At 44.7% G+C, this 19,752-nt stretch overlaps 1 protein-coding gene across 2 annotated transcripts in view; it reads right to left on the bottom strand.

Moving 5' to 3' along the window:
- The window catches only part of ZFP91 (ZFP91 zinc finger protein, atypical E3 ubiquitin ligase), a 30,602-nt gene extending 11,591 nt beyond the window's left edge, over positions 1–19,011 (bottom strand). The window contains exons 1-6 of one of the 2 annotated variants that reach the window (XM_045012718.1): positions 18,020–19,011; positions 17,053–17,078; positions 4,123–4,338; positions 3,591–3,627; positions 1,245–1,334; positions 247–375 (exon numbers count right to left, since the gene is read on the bottom strand). In XM_045012718.1, the coding sequence (XP_044868653.1) occupies positions 247–375; positions 1,245–1,334; positions 3,591–3,627; positions 4,123–4,338; positions 17,053–17,078; positions 18,020–18,369 (848 nt within the window). In that variant the 5' untranslated portion in view covers positions 18,370–19,011. Of the gene's footprint in view, positions 1–246; positions 376–1,244; positions 1,338–3,590; positions 3,628–4,122; positions 4,339–17,052; positions 17,079–18,019 lie in introns of both variants that reach the window. The other variant, XM_045012717.1, reaches the window with a different exon arrangement.
- Positions 19,012–19,752: the final 741 nt, after the last annotated feature.

Raw genomic sequence — 19,752 nt, 5'->3', positions numbered from 1 at the left:
AAATAGTGATCTTTAAACGTCTCCTTGCCCAGTAGAGAGAGGACCTTAGAAGAGGTGATCCCCAACCATGGTAAGGAATTTTGATCCTTTCATCCTATTGATTTCAAATCACTTTTCGGGTGAAGAAGGATAAAGAACCACTCCTGCCTCCCACAAAACTGTGAGGGGGAAATATAAGACACTGGCCAGAATGCCTATGCAAAAACATACATGCAGGAATAGCTGTTCCTGGAATCTTTTACTCACTTCCTGGGTGGCTCCTCATCTCCCCGAAACTCACTTTCTTCTTTCACCTCCACCTCCACTTTAATCTCCTTCTGTTTCTCTTTTTCTTCCTTCCCCTTGCCTGCTTTCCTCCTTGGCTTTGGAGTGTCCCTGCAAAGATACAAATATGATACACTCTAGTACTCAGCAGAAATCCTCCATCTGTCATAGTGCCCTCTGCACCCCCCAACACCACTGCTCTCCCCCTCGCCACACATGAGCAATCCCTGGGAACTGCACAACTCTAGTAAAAACGCGGAGTCCAGTGGCACCTTAAAGACTAACAGATTTATTTGGGCATAAGATTTCGTGGGTAAAAAACATGGAATGAAAATTACAGATACAGGCATAAATATATATTGACACATCAAGAGAAGGGAGTTACATTACAAGTGGAGAACCAATGTTGAAGGCAAATTTAGTCAGGGTGGATGTAGTACACTCCCAATAATTGATGAGGTGTCAATACCAAGAGAGGGAAAATTGCTTTTGTAGTCCCTATTCAAGCCTAAACTGATGGTGTTAAGTTTGCAAATGAATTGTAGTAACCATCCCTAGTGCCTCCCCATAATATTCCTTCTGATCTATGCTTTTAATTTAGGATGATGAGGGGAGGGAGTTGAATAGGCAGCTTTGGACTCCTATACAAATGTTACATATACCTCCCTGCAGAGACAGGGATAGCTCAAACCAAAGTTCAGGGAGAAGCAGGTAGTCAGTGGCACTCAAACCCAAGTCGTCTGAGCTGTTAGATAAGATAACTGTCTTGTTAGCGCTAAGCAGTGGAGATTCATCAATCTTGACTAATAGAGAACCATCTTTCTTTCAAAATGTATGCTATAGCTCGAACAAAGTTCTAGACCTGATGCAGATGCTATGTGGTGAAGTTCTTTGGCCCGTTTTCTGCAGGAGGTCAGAGTAGATGATCATAATGGTCCTTTCTGGTCTTGCAAGCTATGCATGTATATAATCCAGCATACCTTTCTAAGTGGGGTTTGTAGGTTTCATCTCTTGGGTCATCTTTGAAGGGAATCTCTTCTTCACTGATCAGCATCTCCTCCTCCTCATCACTGCTATGATGGAGAAAGCAAAAGAAGAGGTAGTAGAACTGCTTACATATGAAATAAGTCATTGCATAACACTCCCTGGAACAGGGGAGGATATCCTTCAGCCAAGACTGTTTAGGGAAAATGAACAGACTATACAGAATACGGAACGGGACGTGTGACAGATATGACAATTTCCTCCTATATCCTGGCCAAACCTTATGGAATTAAGTTGAACTTTACTGAACTAGGTTTAAGTATCTTAGGAGTTCACCGTTTTGAAAATGCACTTGTTTCTGTATTATTATGGAACGTCTCTAGGGGGTGAGCCTGACAAATGTAAGCTCTGGGAGGGGTTCTGAGCTTCAAAGCACTATCTGAAATAATGTGAATTTTTTAAAGTGAGTTTCCCAGGAAGTCTCTAGGGGGAGGTGTGTACAACTGTAAACGCCTCTGGAGATGCACCAAACTCAGCCTTTGAAGCTTCCTGAGGAGGAGGAGACCTTTTGTCTGCTGACCACTTGTTATGTGAGGACAGATTAAAAGGCCCAAAGTGGATAAGAGAATGACTCATGGGAGGGCTTGTTCTGAGTCAATGTGCTTATGAACCTGTAACCACAGGGAAAAAAATCCTGGTGTGGTTTGAAGAACTGCCAGAGCCCTTGTTGGGGTTAAGGAATCTCTGGTAAGTTTGTTAGCATGCATGTAGGTTCTCTTATTGTTTTCATGTTCTAGGTAATGCTTTTACCTGAAGAATATATGTGGTTGCTTAGAAAGAGCAGTGTGGTAACTTAATTGGGGCAGTGACATTGCTTACAGCCTCTGAAGAGAAGGCCAAGGCGGCCTGCTAAGGCAGTCTGACTTTGGGAGAATTCAGTGTAGTCAGGGAACTGTGCAGCCTGGGAATACCCCAGAGTTAGAAGGGAAAGCAATGTTGGTCTCCTGCAGGAGAGATGACAGATGGGGAACCAGAAGCCTAAGTGTGTGCCCTTGCTGGACCATGGAGGGGGACTAGAGATGCAGTTGCCCTGAACTGTGACAGTATGCATCAGAGACAGCTTCAAAATAGACCCTCTAGGTACAGCACAGCACACTAACAGCCTCATGGGAACACGACCTTGCTTTACCTTTTCAAGATTTACTAGGCTCTAGCAACAATGGGCCACCAAGCAATCTGATTATAGGATCTATTGAAGGAGCCCCATTGCTATGTAATAAGCCTGGATACAATCCACACTGAACTATTTACATCCCCACACCATCACATAGTCCTCTACATCAGTGGTTTTCAAACTGCAGGTCGCAACCCAGTATTGGGTCATGGAATGTAAGGCACTGGGTCATGGCGGCTCTGGTCAGCACCGCCGACCGGGCCTTTAAAAGTCCCGCCAGCGGTGTTCTGACACCATGCTGCGCCCCGGAAGTAGCCAGCAGCAGGTCCAGCTTCTAGGTGGGAGGACCACGGAGCTCCACGTGCTGCCCCTGCACTGAGCGGGGGTGGGAGGAGGAGTGCCTGCGGGCGAGAGCTGCGCAGAGCCACTTGCGCCTCTCCGCCTAGAAGCCAGACCTGCTGCTGGCCGCTTCTAGGGCACAGTGTGGTCTGCAGTGCCAATATAGGCAGGAAACCTGCCTTAGGACCCCCACTGCGCTGCTGACCGGGAGCCGCCCAAGGTAACCCCACACCGCAACTGCAAGACCCAAACCCCTGAGCACCCCCAAACCTGGAGCCCCTTTCTGCACCCCAAACCCCTCCTCCCTGGCCCCAGCCCAGAGTCCTGGCCCCCCCAATCCAGAGCTCCCTCCTGCACCCCAAACCCCTCACCCACTCTAGATCCTGCACCCCCCAGCCCAGAGCCCTGACCCCTTCCCACAACCCAAACCTTGCCCCAGCTCAGAGCCCCCTCCCACACCCTGAATCCCTCATTCCCAGCCCCAGCCCTCACCCCCACACCCCAACCCTCTGCCCCAGCCCAGAGCCCCTCCCATACCCCAAATCCCGCATCCTCAGCTCCACTGGCTCACAGGCATCAACAATTTTCTTCAACTGGGTTGCCAGAAAAAAAAAAGTTTGAAAACCACCGCTCTACATTATAAGAGGTCACCTCCAATCCAGGGTAGGGAGGAAAGACCCAGAATTGAATGAAAATGGAAACTGAACTGGTCCTAGCATGGCAAGCTCAGGATCCTTTAGATTGAAGAGTTAACTTTGGAACCGTTCAAAGTGATACCACATTTCTTCCCATGGCCCTAACCAAAAAGGCCCAAACCAGAGCTTCCTACCTGATTCCAGCTGGAGACTGATGCTCTTCCGTGACCTCTGAAAAGAAAAGCCACCATTAGTGATTAAAATCACTGTTCACAAGGGACACAGACCAGACTGCAATGTGCGTATCTGTCTGGAAGTATTTCTGACAATATTCAGCACTAGGATGTGCTGCAGTTGATGAGAATACACTCAGGACAGTGACAGGTTTCGCAGTAGCAGCCGTGTTAGTCTGTATCCGCAAAAAGAACAGGAGTACTTGTGGCACCTTAGAGACTAACAAATTTATTTGAGCATAAGCTCCCATGAAGTGGGTTTTAGCCCACAAAAGCTTATGCTCCAATAAATTTGTTAGTCTCTAAGGTGCCACAAGGACTCCTATTCTTTTTTCAGGATAACGAGGCACCAGGCTTTTTGCCAGTAGTCTCTAGCACATTGTTTGTGTTTTGGCACCAGTCTCCCACACCTAAATTATCAGCCTCAAACTGTTCTGCTGGCATTGTTCACACTTTACTCCCAATATTGCCCACTCCCCTAATTGCTACATACCGTACTCAAGCTGATCTGTGTTTGGTTCTGACTTGCAGATGAGCTGCAGGGATCCAGTCTTGGACCTGGAGCTGCGTGAATTTTCCGTGTCACGTTGGCGAGCAGCGGCAGCCGTCCTGCTGCTGCGCCACCCTCGGCTGGGCCTGGCTGTGCTGACGGGAGACCCGTGGGTGAGGATGGTGGAAACCTCTTCCTCCTCCCTCTCTTCTTTGGGATCTATGAGGGAAACACGCAAAGCAATTCCTAGATTAATGATGAACAGAAACCCATCTCTACACTTTGCTGGCCACCTCTCCACCAGTTTGTTGCTTATTCAATAATGGATTTGTCCCTCTATGTTCAGTAAGTGGGTGGAGGGCTGTGGAACCGGACTATAACACTGCAAAGTGATACAGATAGGCTGCAGGCCAGATCCTTCACCTCACAGAGAAGAGCTCTTGGTACAGCATATAAACAGAGTCTTACCACACTTTTCTACCCATGTATTTTCTCTGGAAGCCGTCCTGATCTCTGTAACTCAGACTAAAGATAACAAAATAATCTGATGTTTTTAAAAATTAAGTTTCTCAGGCTAAGGCTCACATGGAAAGGACTTAAACACAAAAATTGCCACCCTGGGTCAGAAAAATCATCCATCTAGCCCAGTATCCTGTCCCTGAAAGTACCAAAGCTTCAAGGTGAGTGTACAGAACAGGAAAATTTTGGAGAGATCTACCCATCTTCCACTCACAGCTTCTGGCAGGCAGAGAGGGTCACCCAAAGCACGGGGTTGGGTACCTGACCATCTTGGCTAATATCCATTGATATTTATCCTCCATGAACTTATCTAGTTCTTTTTTGAACCCAGTTATACTTTTTGGCCACCACAACATACCCTGGTAATGAGTTCCACGGGGTAACTACGCATTGTATGAAAAGTACCTCCTGTTTGTATTAAAAGCACTGCCTATTAATTTCATTGAGTGACCCATGGTTTTTGTATTGAGGGAAAGGGTAAACAAAACCTTTTTATTCACTTTTTCAAAACCATTCTGATGTTAGAAACCTCTATCATATGCCCCCTTAGTTGTGTCTTTTCTAAGCTGAACAGCCCTAATATTTTTAGTTTCTCCTCGTACGGAAGCCATTCCATGCCTGTGATCATCTTTGTTGCCCTTTGTCCCCAACCAACCATCATTCTCCTAGAAATTATAAAGCGCTGAAACAGATTTCAGTGGGCAAGTTTTATGAAAGATCTGCAAAAGTTTGGCCCACACTGACTATATTGTTCATAGAATCGCCAAACACTGCTGTTTAAACTGAAATTTACACATTGCAAAAATCCTGAAGAATCTGAGCTGAGACTTACTGTTTCTATGCAAGAGCAAGCAACACCACAATCACCTGTAACAATTTTAACAAGCCCTTGCATTCTTAACCTGCAGTTTCACTCCTTTATAACTACCACAAGTTGTTCCTTTTGGGCTGATATATGTGGGGATCAATCCGACCTGCAAATGTTGGGAAGTCAATAAGACTGGTTGAACAGCTGTGGGAGCAACTTTCAGAAAAACCTTTTGTTCCCTAGTAACGCCAAGATTTTTTTTTTTCCATTTTCCACTTGCCATCAGATTAGCCCTAATGAAGCCAAGATTCTTCCCATTTAGTGAATCCTGATGTGCAGAAGAAAGGAATTGTTGGCTATGCTCAGGTATTTTTTTACTGATTTAGAACAAAGTACAGCTCTCCAAGAGACCTGCAATCCAAATTGAGCATCCATCCTTTCCTTTTTACTTGTCCATTTTAGCTCATTTGTATGTACTGTCTTTTCTAGGAAAGCCTGGCAAAGCAAGTAAATAACCTAGCTAAGTAAGCAATTTAGTTGCCCAACTGTAAATACCAAGAAGAGTTTTCCATTTGGACCTGCAGAAGAGGCAGTCCTAGTTTTGTAAGGATAGGATGAGATGCAGCTATTAAGTGCATATCTCCCCGACAGTCACCCTCTCTTGACATCAGGGCTGAATTCTAATAGGAAAACTGCAGCCCATATGCATGTGGGTGTGAAAACCATCCAAAGTACCATTCTGATACCTTAATTCAGAGTCCCAGAATTAACAAAGTCTGACTGGCAAAGAGAACAAACTCTCATATCATGGTCCCACCACCCAACCATCATGGATCTTCAATATATTCATGTTCTTCTGCGTGGCTACTGATTGGTCCAATAATTCAAGAGAGACAGGTATCCTGTGAGAAACCTGTGTTCCATCAGCACCAGCTGGGATTTCTACCAGGATGCAGTCTCTGGAGTCCCTATGTAAGGTCCGTCTGTTATATCAGCCTCTGGCTATGAGCTGTCTCATAAAACTTGAAGCTCTACTCCTCTCCAGATATTTGAAAAAGGCACTTACTGATTTCTCCTATTCCAGGGCCGCCTCCTTGTTGTAGAGTAGGTTTGTAGGAGTATTTCTCTACTCTACTCATTTCTCAGTCTCTTTTTTGGAGCTGTCCACAGTTAATAGCTCAAATGCTTGCCTCTACTGCTACTCAAAACTTTCTTGGCAACAGCAGTACTGTGAAACTGATATGATTCTTGACAGTTTCACTGCTGTCCAGAAGTAGGGAATAGCAACTGTGAAACAGACAAGAGTTGGTAATTTTACTCTACTGCTGTTCAAAGTTCAAGCAGCAACACAATGGTTCCCTCTGCAGCCTTAGGATACAGCCCCACAGAGTGTCATTCAAAAGTCTCCACCTAGCCATCCAAACATAAGGATGAGAAATACATTTTTTTTCTAAAAGGATGAAGACTTGGATTCTGCAGAAATCATGGCTTAGCACTTCCACCCCGACCAGGTAAAGTTCCCCTTTATCTCTAGCAAGTGGATTTTTCAAGCCCCACCTCCAATGGTTAGAGTAAATAATCAATGACTGGGGTTTAGACCTGTATGAAGTATTGCAAGTTTACTGTGAAACGGTGAACAAGATTTATCTATGGTTTTACATATATTGAGCAAGCTTTAATTTCAGAGCTTTAATTTCAGAGCATTTCTCTGCTTCCCAGTTTACATTAAGATGTAATGGTTGGGTCATTACACTAATTGAATCTATTTCCCTATGTTAAGTTCTCCTCACACCTTCTATGGGTCATCTTAATTATCACTTCAAAAGTTTTTTTTCTCCTGCTGACAATAGCTCATCTCAATTGATTAGACTCTTCCTGTTGGTATGCATACTTCCACCTTTTCATGTTCTCTGTATGTATAAACATCTCCTGTCTGTGTGTTCCATTCTATGCATCCGAAGAAGTGAGCTGTAGCCCTCGAAAGCTCATGATGAAATAAATGTGTTAGTCTCTAAGGTGCCACAAGTACTCCTGTTCTTTTTGCGGATACAAACTAACTTCTGGCTGCTACTCTGAAACCTGTCATTAAGCTCTCTAGCCCTATTCTGCTTTACCTCTGTCTCAATTCACAAAACGCTCTCATTTTGACGGATTTACAAATCAGTCCCTTCATTTGAATACTTTATGGAATAATTTGAGATTTCCCTATCAAGTGCCACCTCTATATAAATGTTAACCTTTTTACTGCTGCTCTTGAAAAATGTTTAATCATATTGCAGATTGGACATAATGTCCTACACATTTATTTGGCTGGCAAAAACTAATGTTTTAAGGTTTAATTCAGTGAATCAAGTTGAAACAGGCTTCAGAGTTACCATGTATAAAGTACACCCAAAACACCACATGTGGCAATTTCATAGCACTTGTTCAAAGTAAAAGTGTTTAATAAGCCATTTCCCGATTTCTCATTTCCACATGTTCCTCTGCTTTAGTATCACTTTGTCTAGCAAACTCATTGCTCTTTGCATGTTAAGCTGGCTTCTGTACAGCCAAAACACAAATATTTGATGAATACTGGGAAATTATGATAAGTCAAATATTCTGTTTTACATTAAAAGCTGTTATGAACTAATGTACATCTATTAGTTTAAAACCATTACAAACCCCAGAATTCACTATCCTGGGTACATACAGAGCCATGTGTGTAAAAGTCACAGTTGTGTCCATGCAAGGTGCAGCTGCAACAAACATTCAGCCTTACTAATAGGTGAACGCAGAACTGATGTTCACCGAAATTCATCAGTCCAAAGAAGAGATCCCAATGAACCGCTGTAGGATTAAGCCTTTTCTCCTCACAGTGCTTAGCCATTTCTGCAGAGGAAAAGAGTGGCTCTTTTGAAGAAGCCAGCCTTCCAATTCAGTATTCACGTGTCCCTAACAATTACAACTCTGCAATCAATCTGTGTCTATAGATCTGAGAATCCTTTAAAGGAAAAAGCAGCACCTTTTTCCACTGTAATATTCTTGTCTAGCTCACATAACCCAATCTGTTAGAGGAAGCTATTACCCTTCCTCTGGAGGTGCTGCAGATATATCACAACTCCACCTGGTGCTCCTTCTCTGCTTTGAGATTCACCTACCCCTACACTGGGCCCTGGGCTACAGCATCCTGTGTATCAACCATGCTTACCAGGCAGGTCTGAGTGAGTTTGGCACTCATGGTTCTTCCCTTCTGGAGTCTATGACCATTGGTGTCTAGTAACCAAACAGCCTTTTAAAACCAAAAGATTGTTTATTTTAAATAGGAACAAATCATTTAGAGAAAAAAGAATTTGAAAACAGTCTACATTCATGTTCATCTTACCCAAAGGCTTCCCCTCTCCTGATGCTGACCTGGTGTCCTCCTTCAGACACATCCGCAAAAACCTATTTTTGTCTCCTGACAGAGTCCCTTCTTCAAATTCTGTCTCAGTTCTTTTGATCTTCTGGTTTCCAGGTCTTTCCCTATCCTGGTATTGTCTCTTAAGTGTTTGCTGAGAAGCAGCTTCCATCTTGAGCTATTCCTCCCTTTCCTCGTTTACCCTTATAGTCCCCTATTACAAATACATTCACATAGTAAAAACATCCCAATAATCAGGTCATCATACTGCATTTGTAAATTACTGAGTAACTCCACCTCCATCACAATAACCATTAAACTGTTTTAAATATTTCTTCAAGCAAAGAAAATACCATCCACTGACAATAAGGGAGTTAGCCACACAGATTTGTTATGAAATTTTTATTGCTCCATCCCATATTAACGAAGGGGACAGAGCTCTGGATATTCAGTGTTTCACTTCTCTCATAGAATATCAGGGTTGGAAGGGACCTCAGGAGTTCCCCAGACGGGTTTTTGCCCCAGATCCCTAAATGGCCCCCTCAAGGATTGAGCTCATAACCCTGGGTTTAGCAGGCCAATGCTCAAACCACTGAGTTATCCCTCCCCCAAATAACCCTCCATACTCAGTATAACATCTGCTGGGCATCATTAGTCCCAACTCTAGATGCACAAGGTAAACAGTTTTCTCCACTGTGCAAGTTTTGATCTGGAAGCATTTTTCACAGAGATCAGGAAGTCCTCTCCTTCAAACCCCAGATCCTGAGTTATTCCGTTCATTTTAAACGTATGTAAGGATAGTTGAAGCAGCCAGATATCAAAAGGGTTAAATGCTGAAGTACTTTTGGCAGCCCTCCACTCTGCTACTGCTTGAGACAACTTTTTCCTTCTGAACCTCAGCTTTCTGCAGCATGGCAAAAAAAACCTCATTCCCACAGCTCTCAGGACAATTCACTGGAAGGCAATAGTGAAATTTCCACACTTTTAGTACACACTCTTATCCATCAGTAGCGTACCACTGTCCCATACCAGCTTTTTCCTTAAGAGGAGTTTTCCAGGAGCTTGGTCTACATTCTTGATCTCTTCAACCAAATGAGAGATGTAAGAGTGCCATAGTGCATCTATACTTTAGCATGCTGGCTGACCAAAAAGTCCCAGCAGAAGCGAAAGACACTCCACAGACAAGCTCTCCTTGAAGTGAAAGCACCAGAACTCTGGAGGAAAAGGAAAGTGAAATCCTGGAGAGGTATCAGATACTGGACAGCAAAAACACGTAATTCACCATAAAGAGCAAAAATGGGTCAAAAGCTTTATTACATTTCTTGTCTTCTGAAAAGCCAATGTAACTTGCTCCATTGTTAAGAGCCACAGTCTCCTGTGGAATCTGCAACTGAAGCTTTAGCTTGACTTCCAAGTGCACCAGAAATGTATCACTGCTAAAACCTTTCAGCCGCTGTTAGCCAGTGACAATAAGCAGGTTCAATGAATCACATGATGAGCGAAGAGTCTAAAATGGTATTTTACAAGTGACTGATTCAAGGGATACTTGCACATTAGAACTGGCTGAGGACAACCAACATGCAAAGTCACATTCCTCTTAGCTTGGTGGGCTATTTTGATGGTGTCACCCCCATGCACCAGTTCCCAAGAGTGCATAGTTGAGATTCCATCAATTAAAAACAAAAATTCCAATCCTCCCATTAAACAGAAGGATGATGGCAGTCAGTGGAGGGGAAGAGGGGGTTAAAGAAACAGGCAGACAGGGAAGAGAAAGGAACGGAAGAAGGTGAGTTTTAAGTTGCTCCTTTCCCTCAGTGTGGCATGGTACCTTTTCAGCAGCAGTTCTTACCATTTAAGAAGAACTAAATGGTAAGCCACTGTAAGAACTAAAAGGACAATTGTTTAATTTGCTATATTTAGCTTTTACAACAGTTACTTTTTTAATCTTGAATTGCTGATTTCACTGCCAGTGGAGGCTATATAAAGTTTGCAGGCCTTCTCATTATAGACCCATTTTTATTTACAATTCCCATTACGATTCAGAAACATTTTATGCTCCACCTCAGCCCAAAGGTAATTTTTTGTTGCAAAAATCCATTTTTCTCTCTTTTTTTTTTTAAAGTTGCAACAGTATGACAAATATGCCATTTATATATTCGTTTCCCACTTCCCCAGGTACAAAAACCCAAACCAACTAAACTTGCAGGACCTTTGTTAAATTTTAAAACTTTCATCTTTCAATTATGAGTGTTTGAAAGTGGCATTCTAAGCATACACAGCAGACAATCAGAAATTAATCGTGGACAATTAAGTGTAAATGAAAAATGATTCACTTGTGCTTTAGAGTTTCAAGTGAGCTACTAATCTGAAGACAAAACTATATTAACATATGCTAGCTTTCTGGGATGTACGTTTAGACTTTTAACTAGTTCAATCGCTTAACTGACTATGAAGTTGCATTAAATACAATTTCACTGTTCTGCTGTGGCACAGATAGTGTGTGTGTGTGTGTGTATATATATATATATATATATATATATATATATATATACACACACACACACACACACAGCAAGCTGAATATGTGACCCACAATGATAAATAGGTTGAGAACCACTGCAATAATGCAATGTGAAGGCTGCACCGTTAAACACAAGATATAGGAAATGCAGAGTTAAATGACACATTCAACCATAAAGGTGACCTGCAAAGAAAATAAAGTGGCCCAAAGTCCCTTTTTTCTTCTTTTTGTAATGTATAAAGACCCAAAGGGTTTTCCAAGGTGGCTTTCTGGCTTGTTTTTTCAGTTAGAAATTTAGATCTTGTCCACACTGAAAGACCATGGTAACTGGAGAACTATGACATCACAACAGAACTAATCAACTGAGACAGGAAGGGATTTTTTTGTCAGGTTGTTTTAAAATTTATCATCTCTTCAACTCCAATATGTAATGAACACTTGGGAGAAAAGATACATTTGTAATAAAATGTATCATTCTTCAGTGGTAGCAAACAAGAGTCTCATTAACTCCTTAATTCTGGGCCTAGGTCCCCACCCCTCCAACTAAGACATAAGCATATAATATATATCAGAGCCTCCAGCAAAACACAGAGACCAGAAGTGATATTTCTGATAGTTCTAAGGATAAAAATCAGACACCACCTTTCTTTCAGGCCTTTGTTATACATCATAAGTAAGGTTACGTTTTAGTCATGGGTATATTTAGTAAAAGTCATGGACAGGTAATGGGCAGTAAATAAAAATTAACGGCCTGACACATGTCCATGACTTTTACTATATACGACTAAGTAAAACTTGGGCCAGGGTAGTCCAGGGTCACCGCGGGTGATGGCCCAGGCCCAGCCCTACTGGCACTGGGAGGGAAGGGGAGGCGGGCAGCCTGGGACCCCGCTAGGGATGGGGAGGAAGGGTTGGCGGGGCTCCCTACCCAGCTCCGACCAGCATGTCCCTTGCAGCTCCTAGGCAGAGGGACCGGGGGCTCTGCGCGCTGCTCCCGCCACAAGCGCTGGCTCCACAGCTCCCACTGGCAGGGAACCACAGCCAATAGGTGGGCACGGGTTGCGTGCTGAGCGCCCAGTCCCTAGAACATAAGAACGGCCATACTGGGTCAGACCAATGGTCCACATAGCCCAGTATCCTGTCTTCTGGCAGTGGCCAATGCCAGGTGCCCCGAGAGAATGAACAGAACAGGTAATCATCAAGTGATCCATCCCGTCATCCATTCCCGGCTTCTGGCAAACAGAGGCTAGTGACACCATCCCTGTCCATCCTGGCTAATAGCCATTGATGGACCTATCCTCCATGAACTTATCTAGTTCTTTTTTGAACCCTGTTATAGTCTTGGCCTTCACAACATCCTCTGGCAAGGAGTTCCACAGGTTGACTGGGTACTGTGTGGAAAAAACCTTCCTTTTGTTTGTTTTAAACCTGCTGCTTATTAATTTCATTAATAGGAGCAGCAGGAACATATTGGTGGGAGACCAGAAGCCCACCCCAACCCTGAGCCCGCTCCCACACCAGCTGCTGCAGAAGTCACGGTAAGTCATGGAATCCTTGACCATAGGTAAAAAAAGGACAAAACCAGTTTTTAAAAATATCCTACAGGTCATCTTTAACTATTCCCTCTTGTTTCTAGCACTGTCTTTTGTAGCCCCATTCTATTTCTCAGAGTAAGTCTTCTCTTTGCAACTTTAGAAACAGATGTAGCAAGTTGTAGTACTGTGTACTGTAGTAATAAAATTAGGAAGTATCTGGATACAAAGTAATTTCTGTATTAAATGCAAAAAAGTAACAATGTGAAATTAAACTTGCAATATCAGCGCACTCAGTGACACTCTGGAAAAGTTAACTACTATATTAAACATCGTGTACATTTCATGGTATACCTTAAGAATGCTGTCTTTAGGGGATTGCAATGAATAAGGGAAAGAATAGAAAACTGTACAAACTTTGAATGTCGTTGTGTTAACATTGGCAGAGCAACATTAACTTTGGGGATTTTGTGACTCAAGTGTCTGATCTTCCAAACTTAGTATAGCATGAATGCTAGTTTCTTTTTCAAAAGGAAAAAAGAAAAGTAGGCTTCTTGTACAGCTTACAAACACTAATGACTGAAAGCAAAGCATATGTATTTTGTGAATCAGTAACTGAGACCTTTGATTCTCGGCATTTGTATGTAGCCTATCACTAAATGCAAAGTTAGCATCTTCACACATTTCCACTGCAAGCACTTAGTCTTGAAGTTTCAGATATTCATGTTTGTTTTTCCAAACTTAGCAAAGCACTTCCTGCTCATTTAAGGCCTTATTTACGCATCAAGTTTTAAAGTTCAGCTGCTATCTCCCCACTCCCTCCCAAAGTTAGCCCACACAGAAGTATCCTTTTTAAAGAAACAAAAAGGACTTAAAAAAAAGTCATAACTTCTTACTGGTGAAAGGACATTCAGCTTCTGGCAGAAACCAGAGGTAAAATTTTAGCTGAAAATATATCAATGACTAATGTCAGATGAATGGTGGGATGGGGTTTAGAAAGAAAGCTACTTTGTAGCTTTAAAGGAGTCAGTGCCTGCATGACTGACAGGTTCAATTTATGAGGTCCGTTTTCAATTCAGAGATAATAGAAAAGCAAGAATCAAAATTTAACCATTATATCTGCAACCCAGTAGTTTCCAACATAAGCATTTTAGTTAGAACTGTAGTTTTAACAGTTTTTTCCATGAGAAGAATATCTAAACCTGTGTGAAACTGCAGATGAACTATTGTACACAGTTTGTCTAGAACTTTATGAATATTATGTTTATGAAAACGGACAGAATTAAACAGCTATATAAAAAGGACTTACTAATTATACTGAAAAATATAGTTAATAAAACGCAAGAAGTACATGTACAGGAACATCTGAAAATACAATCATCCCATAAAATATATTAGGATTCTATTACAGTTGCATGATAAAACACACAAGCCAGGAAATACAATAATTAAGGCTGACTTTGTAACTTTAACTGCCTCCTTATGTGCTAGTTTTGTATTTGTGATTGATATCAATCATGAAATACAATACACACCTTCCTCAACCTTAACCTTCCCACAATCTTGCTATCAGATGCACAAAGGAAGACCTTTGTGCCTCTGCACTGAAGTCAATGATCCAGTGAGCCCTTAGATACACATTACACTGTAACTATTTTTATTCTTTTACACAATACAAGTTATACTGGCATAGCAATTCCTTATGGTTTTTATTGATAGTGTAAGTTCACTTGTTTTATTTTAATAATTCTGCCATCCCATGGTTCACTGTTGGTGTGTTATGCCCCTTCTCCCACCCTTTGTAAACTCTGTAGGGTAGCAGCCACTCTATGTTTGTGCAATGCTGAGCACAAATGAGGCCCCTTCTCTTGGTTGGCCTGGAGGCACTATTGTAATAAACATATTAAATAATAGTAATTCTGTCTGCACTCAAACTATATATTTTCTTTGCAAGCTGCAGCACAGCTGCTTGCAACTCTAAGTACAATTCCAAATATAAAGAGCTTATTGAGCTAAAAATTTTGGTGACCTGTATACTGCAGAAAATTTACACTTCTGCTCAGTCGAATACCTAAGACGCATGTTGTATACATATGGTTTACTGTGTACTTTTCAATTAAGTGATTTTCATGAACTGTTTGTCTGCCATACACAGACAAGCAGTGATTACAAGATGCTGTACAGATGTATCTAAATCAACCTGTGGCCCACAGACCCCTGGGGGTACAGACTATGAGTAAGATTTCCAAAGGGGTCTGCACCTCTATTTGAAATTTTTTGTAGGGGTCCGCAAATGAAAAATGGTTGAAAACAACTGATCTAAATAAAAAACTGTATACAGTATTGTATTTAATAGTATGTGAATTAAATACCACCATAATGAAAGTACATAAGGATGCACAGTTAAATTCCACATATAAACTTAACGTTAGCATTTATTGACTTAAATCTTTAAACATGCAATAACTTCACCCTCCAGGACTTCAAAGGTCTGCTGGCTAGCAAAATCTGCCACCATGTAAATTACACAATCTGGTACTATTTGAATAGATGCCACCAAAATATTCTAGCATCTCTCCTGCACACCATGAGCTGTGTGGCTGAAAAGGATGCTGGCATCTTCCTATACGATAACGCTAAGGTGAACCAGACTATGGGTAATTTCTGTACACCTTTAACTTTTCCCCAGCTCCAAGCATCCTTGTCAATGCACAGTAATATAGCTGACTGGATATTTCCATGTACTCCCAGGTTCACTCAGTACAAATGTGCAAGTGTGTAATATTTGTACTATCAGTGTCTGGGGTCCCAGCCCTGCAGTAGAAACCCATTATGCTAGGTGCTGTACAATCACTGAACATAGTTATTTTCATGCACACTTTGAGCTACAAAAGGCTCTTACTTGGTATGGGATGTAATAGATTGGGAGTAACTAGATAAAATAATTTACATAAATATTCAATTATGCTTCATACATTCAGAAAACAGCAATGACACTTCCCTTACACATTCCAGCAACCTTAACTCTAACCTAGAAGGCATTAACTCAACACACATCACTAATTATATTCTTTACTCAGTAATATGTGAATATATATTAGCAGTGTATACGCTAAATGAATTCAAAAGCACGTATTGCAATCAGCACAGAATTAATTTACCATGTGGTAGGTAGAAGAGTGACATTTTAACATCCAGCTGGACTGAACTCTGAAGAGGCCCCTGGTTTCTCCCTTCTTAAGGTCTCACTATATGCTTGGGATTCAAGGCTCAAATTGCTTGTTAATAACACTGCAGCCTTTTCATCCTTGGCTATTTGTCTGTCTACAAAGGGCAACACAGACTACTGCCAATAGGAAGTTGCAGCACATCATTGACTAGAGATGCCCCAAGGTTTTTGGGCATAAATACCTACAAATCAAAATTAAACTGAATGCTGCAGCAGAGAAAAGTAAGCTGTTTGTGCATGTATATAGTCTCTGCATTCTGAGTTTGCTGGGAGACTTCCCATTCTGTGAGGCTTTGTCCATTTCAGCCTGCCAAACACTACATAATACTTTGTTTTGTAAACTGCTTCAGGAGGAAGCCTCTATCATCCCCCTGCTCCACCACTGTCAGCTTTTTGCACATAATATTTCTACTCCTCCCATACTGCCCCGTACACACTGAATGCTCTCCATGATTTGATCCACAAGGCCACTACCTTTTCCTCCAAATTTCTCCTCAGTCACCTCTGCTGCAGCACCTAGAAAAAATCTACAGCCATCCACAGAGAGGCAGATGGGGCTAGATGACAACATTTACAGTGGAAAGCAAATACATATGCATATACAAATGTATATATTGGAATGTATCCCTCTCCCTGTACCTTTCGTATGTCACACTAGGGCCTGATCCTGTAATATGATGTTCACAGAGACTGTTGAGAACCAGAGCCTTGTAGCTCTTCAGGTCCAGGACTATGTTTATATGGAGCCTAGCACAATGGGACCCCAATCTTGAGTGGAGCTTTGGGGCACTATTGCAATATTAAACATCAAACAAACATGAAATGTTATCTTAAAATGGAAGATGCATCAGATGGAAGGCTGCCTTAGGGAAAGTCTCCCTTTCCCTGATGCCACATGTTAATCATAAGGAACAAATCAGAACGGAGGAGGCATTCAGCTCTTACCTTTACCAGCTGCTTTATGCGCATGCCTGAAAGAAATATAAAAGTAAATATAAGTAACAGATTGTTGCTGCCATATTACACACACTAACATCTAACCCCATTAAACTGTAAGGTGAGCTCAATTTCCAAACTGTGTGGGCAGCTCCTGCAAAGTAAACAAACAAACAAAAGTTCCCTTATCTTGAAAGGCTGGTTTTTAACCACTTTCAAATAAAACTGGCAGTTTCTCCAAGGCATCCCTCCCTCACTGAGTAAAATCTATGGCTATAAGGGCTTGTCTACATGAAAAAGTCACACAATTCCACCCAAGGCATGAACTGAATCCTCAACCAGTGCAATTTTCTCACATAGAGAAGTCCTAAGAGTCTCCATGCACCTTTCAAGCCAGTGGAGACCCCCCTACATCCTCCCAGCACTACTCAAGTAGCTGCCAAATTATCACGATCTTCATTCAATGCCTTTGACTAGCAATTCAGTTTTTGCAGACTGGAGAAGGCTGCACTCTTCTGAGGAGAAGACCCTCTTGTACTGTGAGTGCATATGAACATAGAGAAGTAAAGTACAAGTAGATTCTGATAAGACTAGAGAGCAGAGTCTACCCCCTCTTCCCCCCACCCCAGTATCTGTGTGTAGGGGAGACCAGGAGACCCAGAGCCCTGCCCCCCCCCAGTATCTGTGTGTGAAGAGGAGACGTAGAGCCCCCCTGCTTGTGTGTGATGGGGAGACCCCGAGCCCCGCCCCCCGGTATCTGAGTGTGAAGGGGGGGTGCAGAGGTGCCACAAGACTCTCTGTTGCTTTCTATAGATCCAGACTAAACCCCCCCCCCCGTGGCTCAGTGTGTGTGAAGGGGAGACGCAGAGCTCCGCCCCCCCGAGAGGTGTGTGTGGAGGTCCAAAGTCTCCCCCGTCACTGTGTGTGTGAGGGGGGGGGGCGATGTCCCGGTTTCTCCTCCGGGCCCGGTACTCACACGGGGCGCGAGGTCCCCTTCTTGCCCCCGGCTCCCGGCGGGGCGGCAGCTGCCGGCGGCGGCTCGGACTCCTCGGGCGGGCGGGCGCCGGGGCTGCTCCTCCGGCGGCGGGGGTACTCAGCCTTCCTGCGGCGGGACGCGGCGGCGGCTCCCCCCGCAGCCTCCCCGGCAGCGGCGGCGGCGGCCCGGCTCCGCTCCCGGCCTCCCCTCAGCACCCGGCTGCCCCCGGACTCCTCCCCCTGCTCAGGGGCGGGGGCGGGGGCGCGGCGGCGGCCGGCGGCGGCGGAGGGTGGCCCCTGGGTCTCCCCCTGCTCCGCGGCGCCCCCCGACAGCTCGGTCCCCCCCGGCATCGGGGCGGCGAGCGGAGGGGGCCGCGGCGGTTGCTCCTCCTTGCTCCTCCCCGACGGCGCGCCGCCCACCCCCGCCCTACGCAGTCGCGCCCGCTCAACGGCAGCCAATTAGGAGCCGGCGTCGGCTTCAGACCGCGCGCAAGACTCTCCGCCCTTGCCCCGTCACCCACCAATCAAACAGCAAGGGCTGGGACACGCCACACCCCCTCTCCAGAGCCGCCCAATCAGCAGCCTCGCCGAGCTTAGTCCGCGCGCCGCTCCGTTTACCAATCGGCCAGCGCAGCTGCCCGGGAGCGCGCGCCCTGTCGGTGTTCCCAACCGTGGCGCGCGCCGCGACCCCCTCCCACTAGCCGATTAACAGCCGCGTCTCGCGCCCGACTCGGTGACCTTTTCACCCCCTCGGCCCAGGAGCCCCCGTCGCGCGTGGCTCGGGGGAGGGTGGGCGCGCACCGCGCAGGCGTAATTGCTTCGCCCAGCCTCTGCTGTTACGATCGTGGTTCCTACCGCCCCCGCCGCAGCCTGGGCCCCTCTGGTCCCCCCGAGTCCCTGGTCCGTGGGAGAGGCCGCGAGGGAGCCGGTTGCCCCCGAGACCCTCCCGCTCTGGCTCTCGCACCGTCCCCGCCACTCGCGGTGCCGAAGCGGGGGAGGAGTTTTTTTGGCTGTCGCTTCTCCTTTAAGAAAAAAAAAAAAAGCCCTGTCGGGCGGCGGGTGAAAGTCGGTTACAAAATGGCGGCCAGCGCAGGGGGGCGCGGCTTGCGGAACGTTCGCCCACTTCCGCTCCCGGTCGCGCATGCGCTCTGGCTCCGGGGCAGCGCATTGTGGGAGTTGTAGTCTCAGAGTTCAAAGGCTGGGAGTTGGCGCGCAGGAGAAATTAACCTGGCAGCTGCCCCGAAGGCAGCTGGGAAATCCTCCTTCTCAGGCCGTCCTTGCGCAAGGTCTCGCTGAATCTCCGTTGGCAACAGTTCCTGGAGCCTCCCATCTGGTATCCTCCTGGGCACAGGGTTTATGATGGAGATGGGCCCAATGCCACCTGCTGCTGCCTCCCCCAACCCTCCCCTCTGGCCCTATGGGTGGGGGAGGCAGCTTCCCCTGGCAGTGCCTATGCAACAGGAATATCTTGGTGACAGATGAGCACGGTGCATGGTGCCATCCCCCAGAACCGTGCCCTTTGATGCTTGGATCCATTTGGATAAAGGCTGTACCATTTTGCAGCCGCAACTCTTCATATTGTGAATTACTAGGTAAACACGGCCAAAGGGGCAAGCTGAGCTTTGGAAAAAGGCTTCTTCCCTGGCTAAGTCCCTTCTCCAGGATCAACACTAGGAATAATAAAACAAGGGTATGGATCTGACTCAGCATCAGGTCTGAGCAGCCTTTGATACG

This window comes from Mauremys mutica, chromosome 4, assembly GCF_020497125.1.
Source record: "Mauremys mutica isolate MM-2020 ecotype Southern chromosome 4, ASM2049712v1, whole genome shotgun sequence".
Taxonomy (NCBI): Eukaryota; Metazoa; Chordata; order Testudines; family Geoemydidae; genus Mauremys; species Mauremys mutica.
Note: the sequence above shows the minus strand (reverse complement) of the source record. Positions and strands in the feature narration are given on the sequence as shown.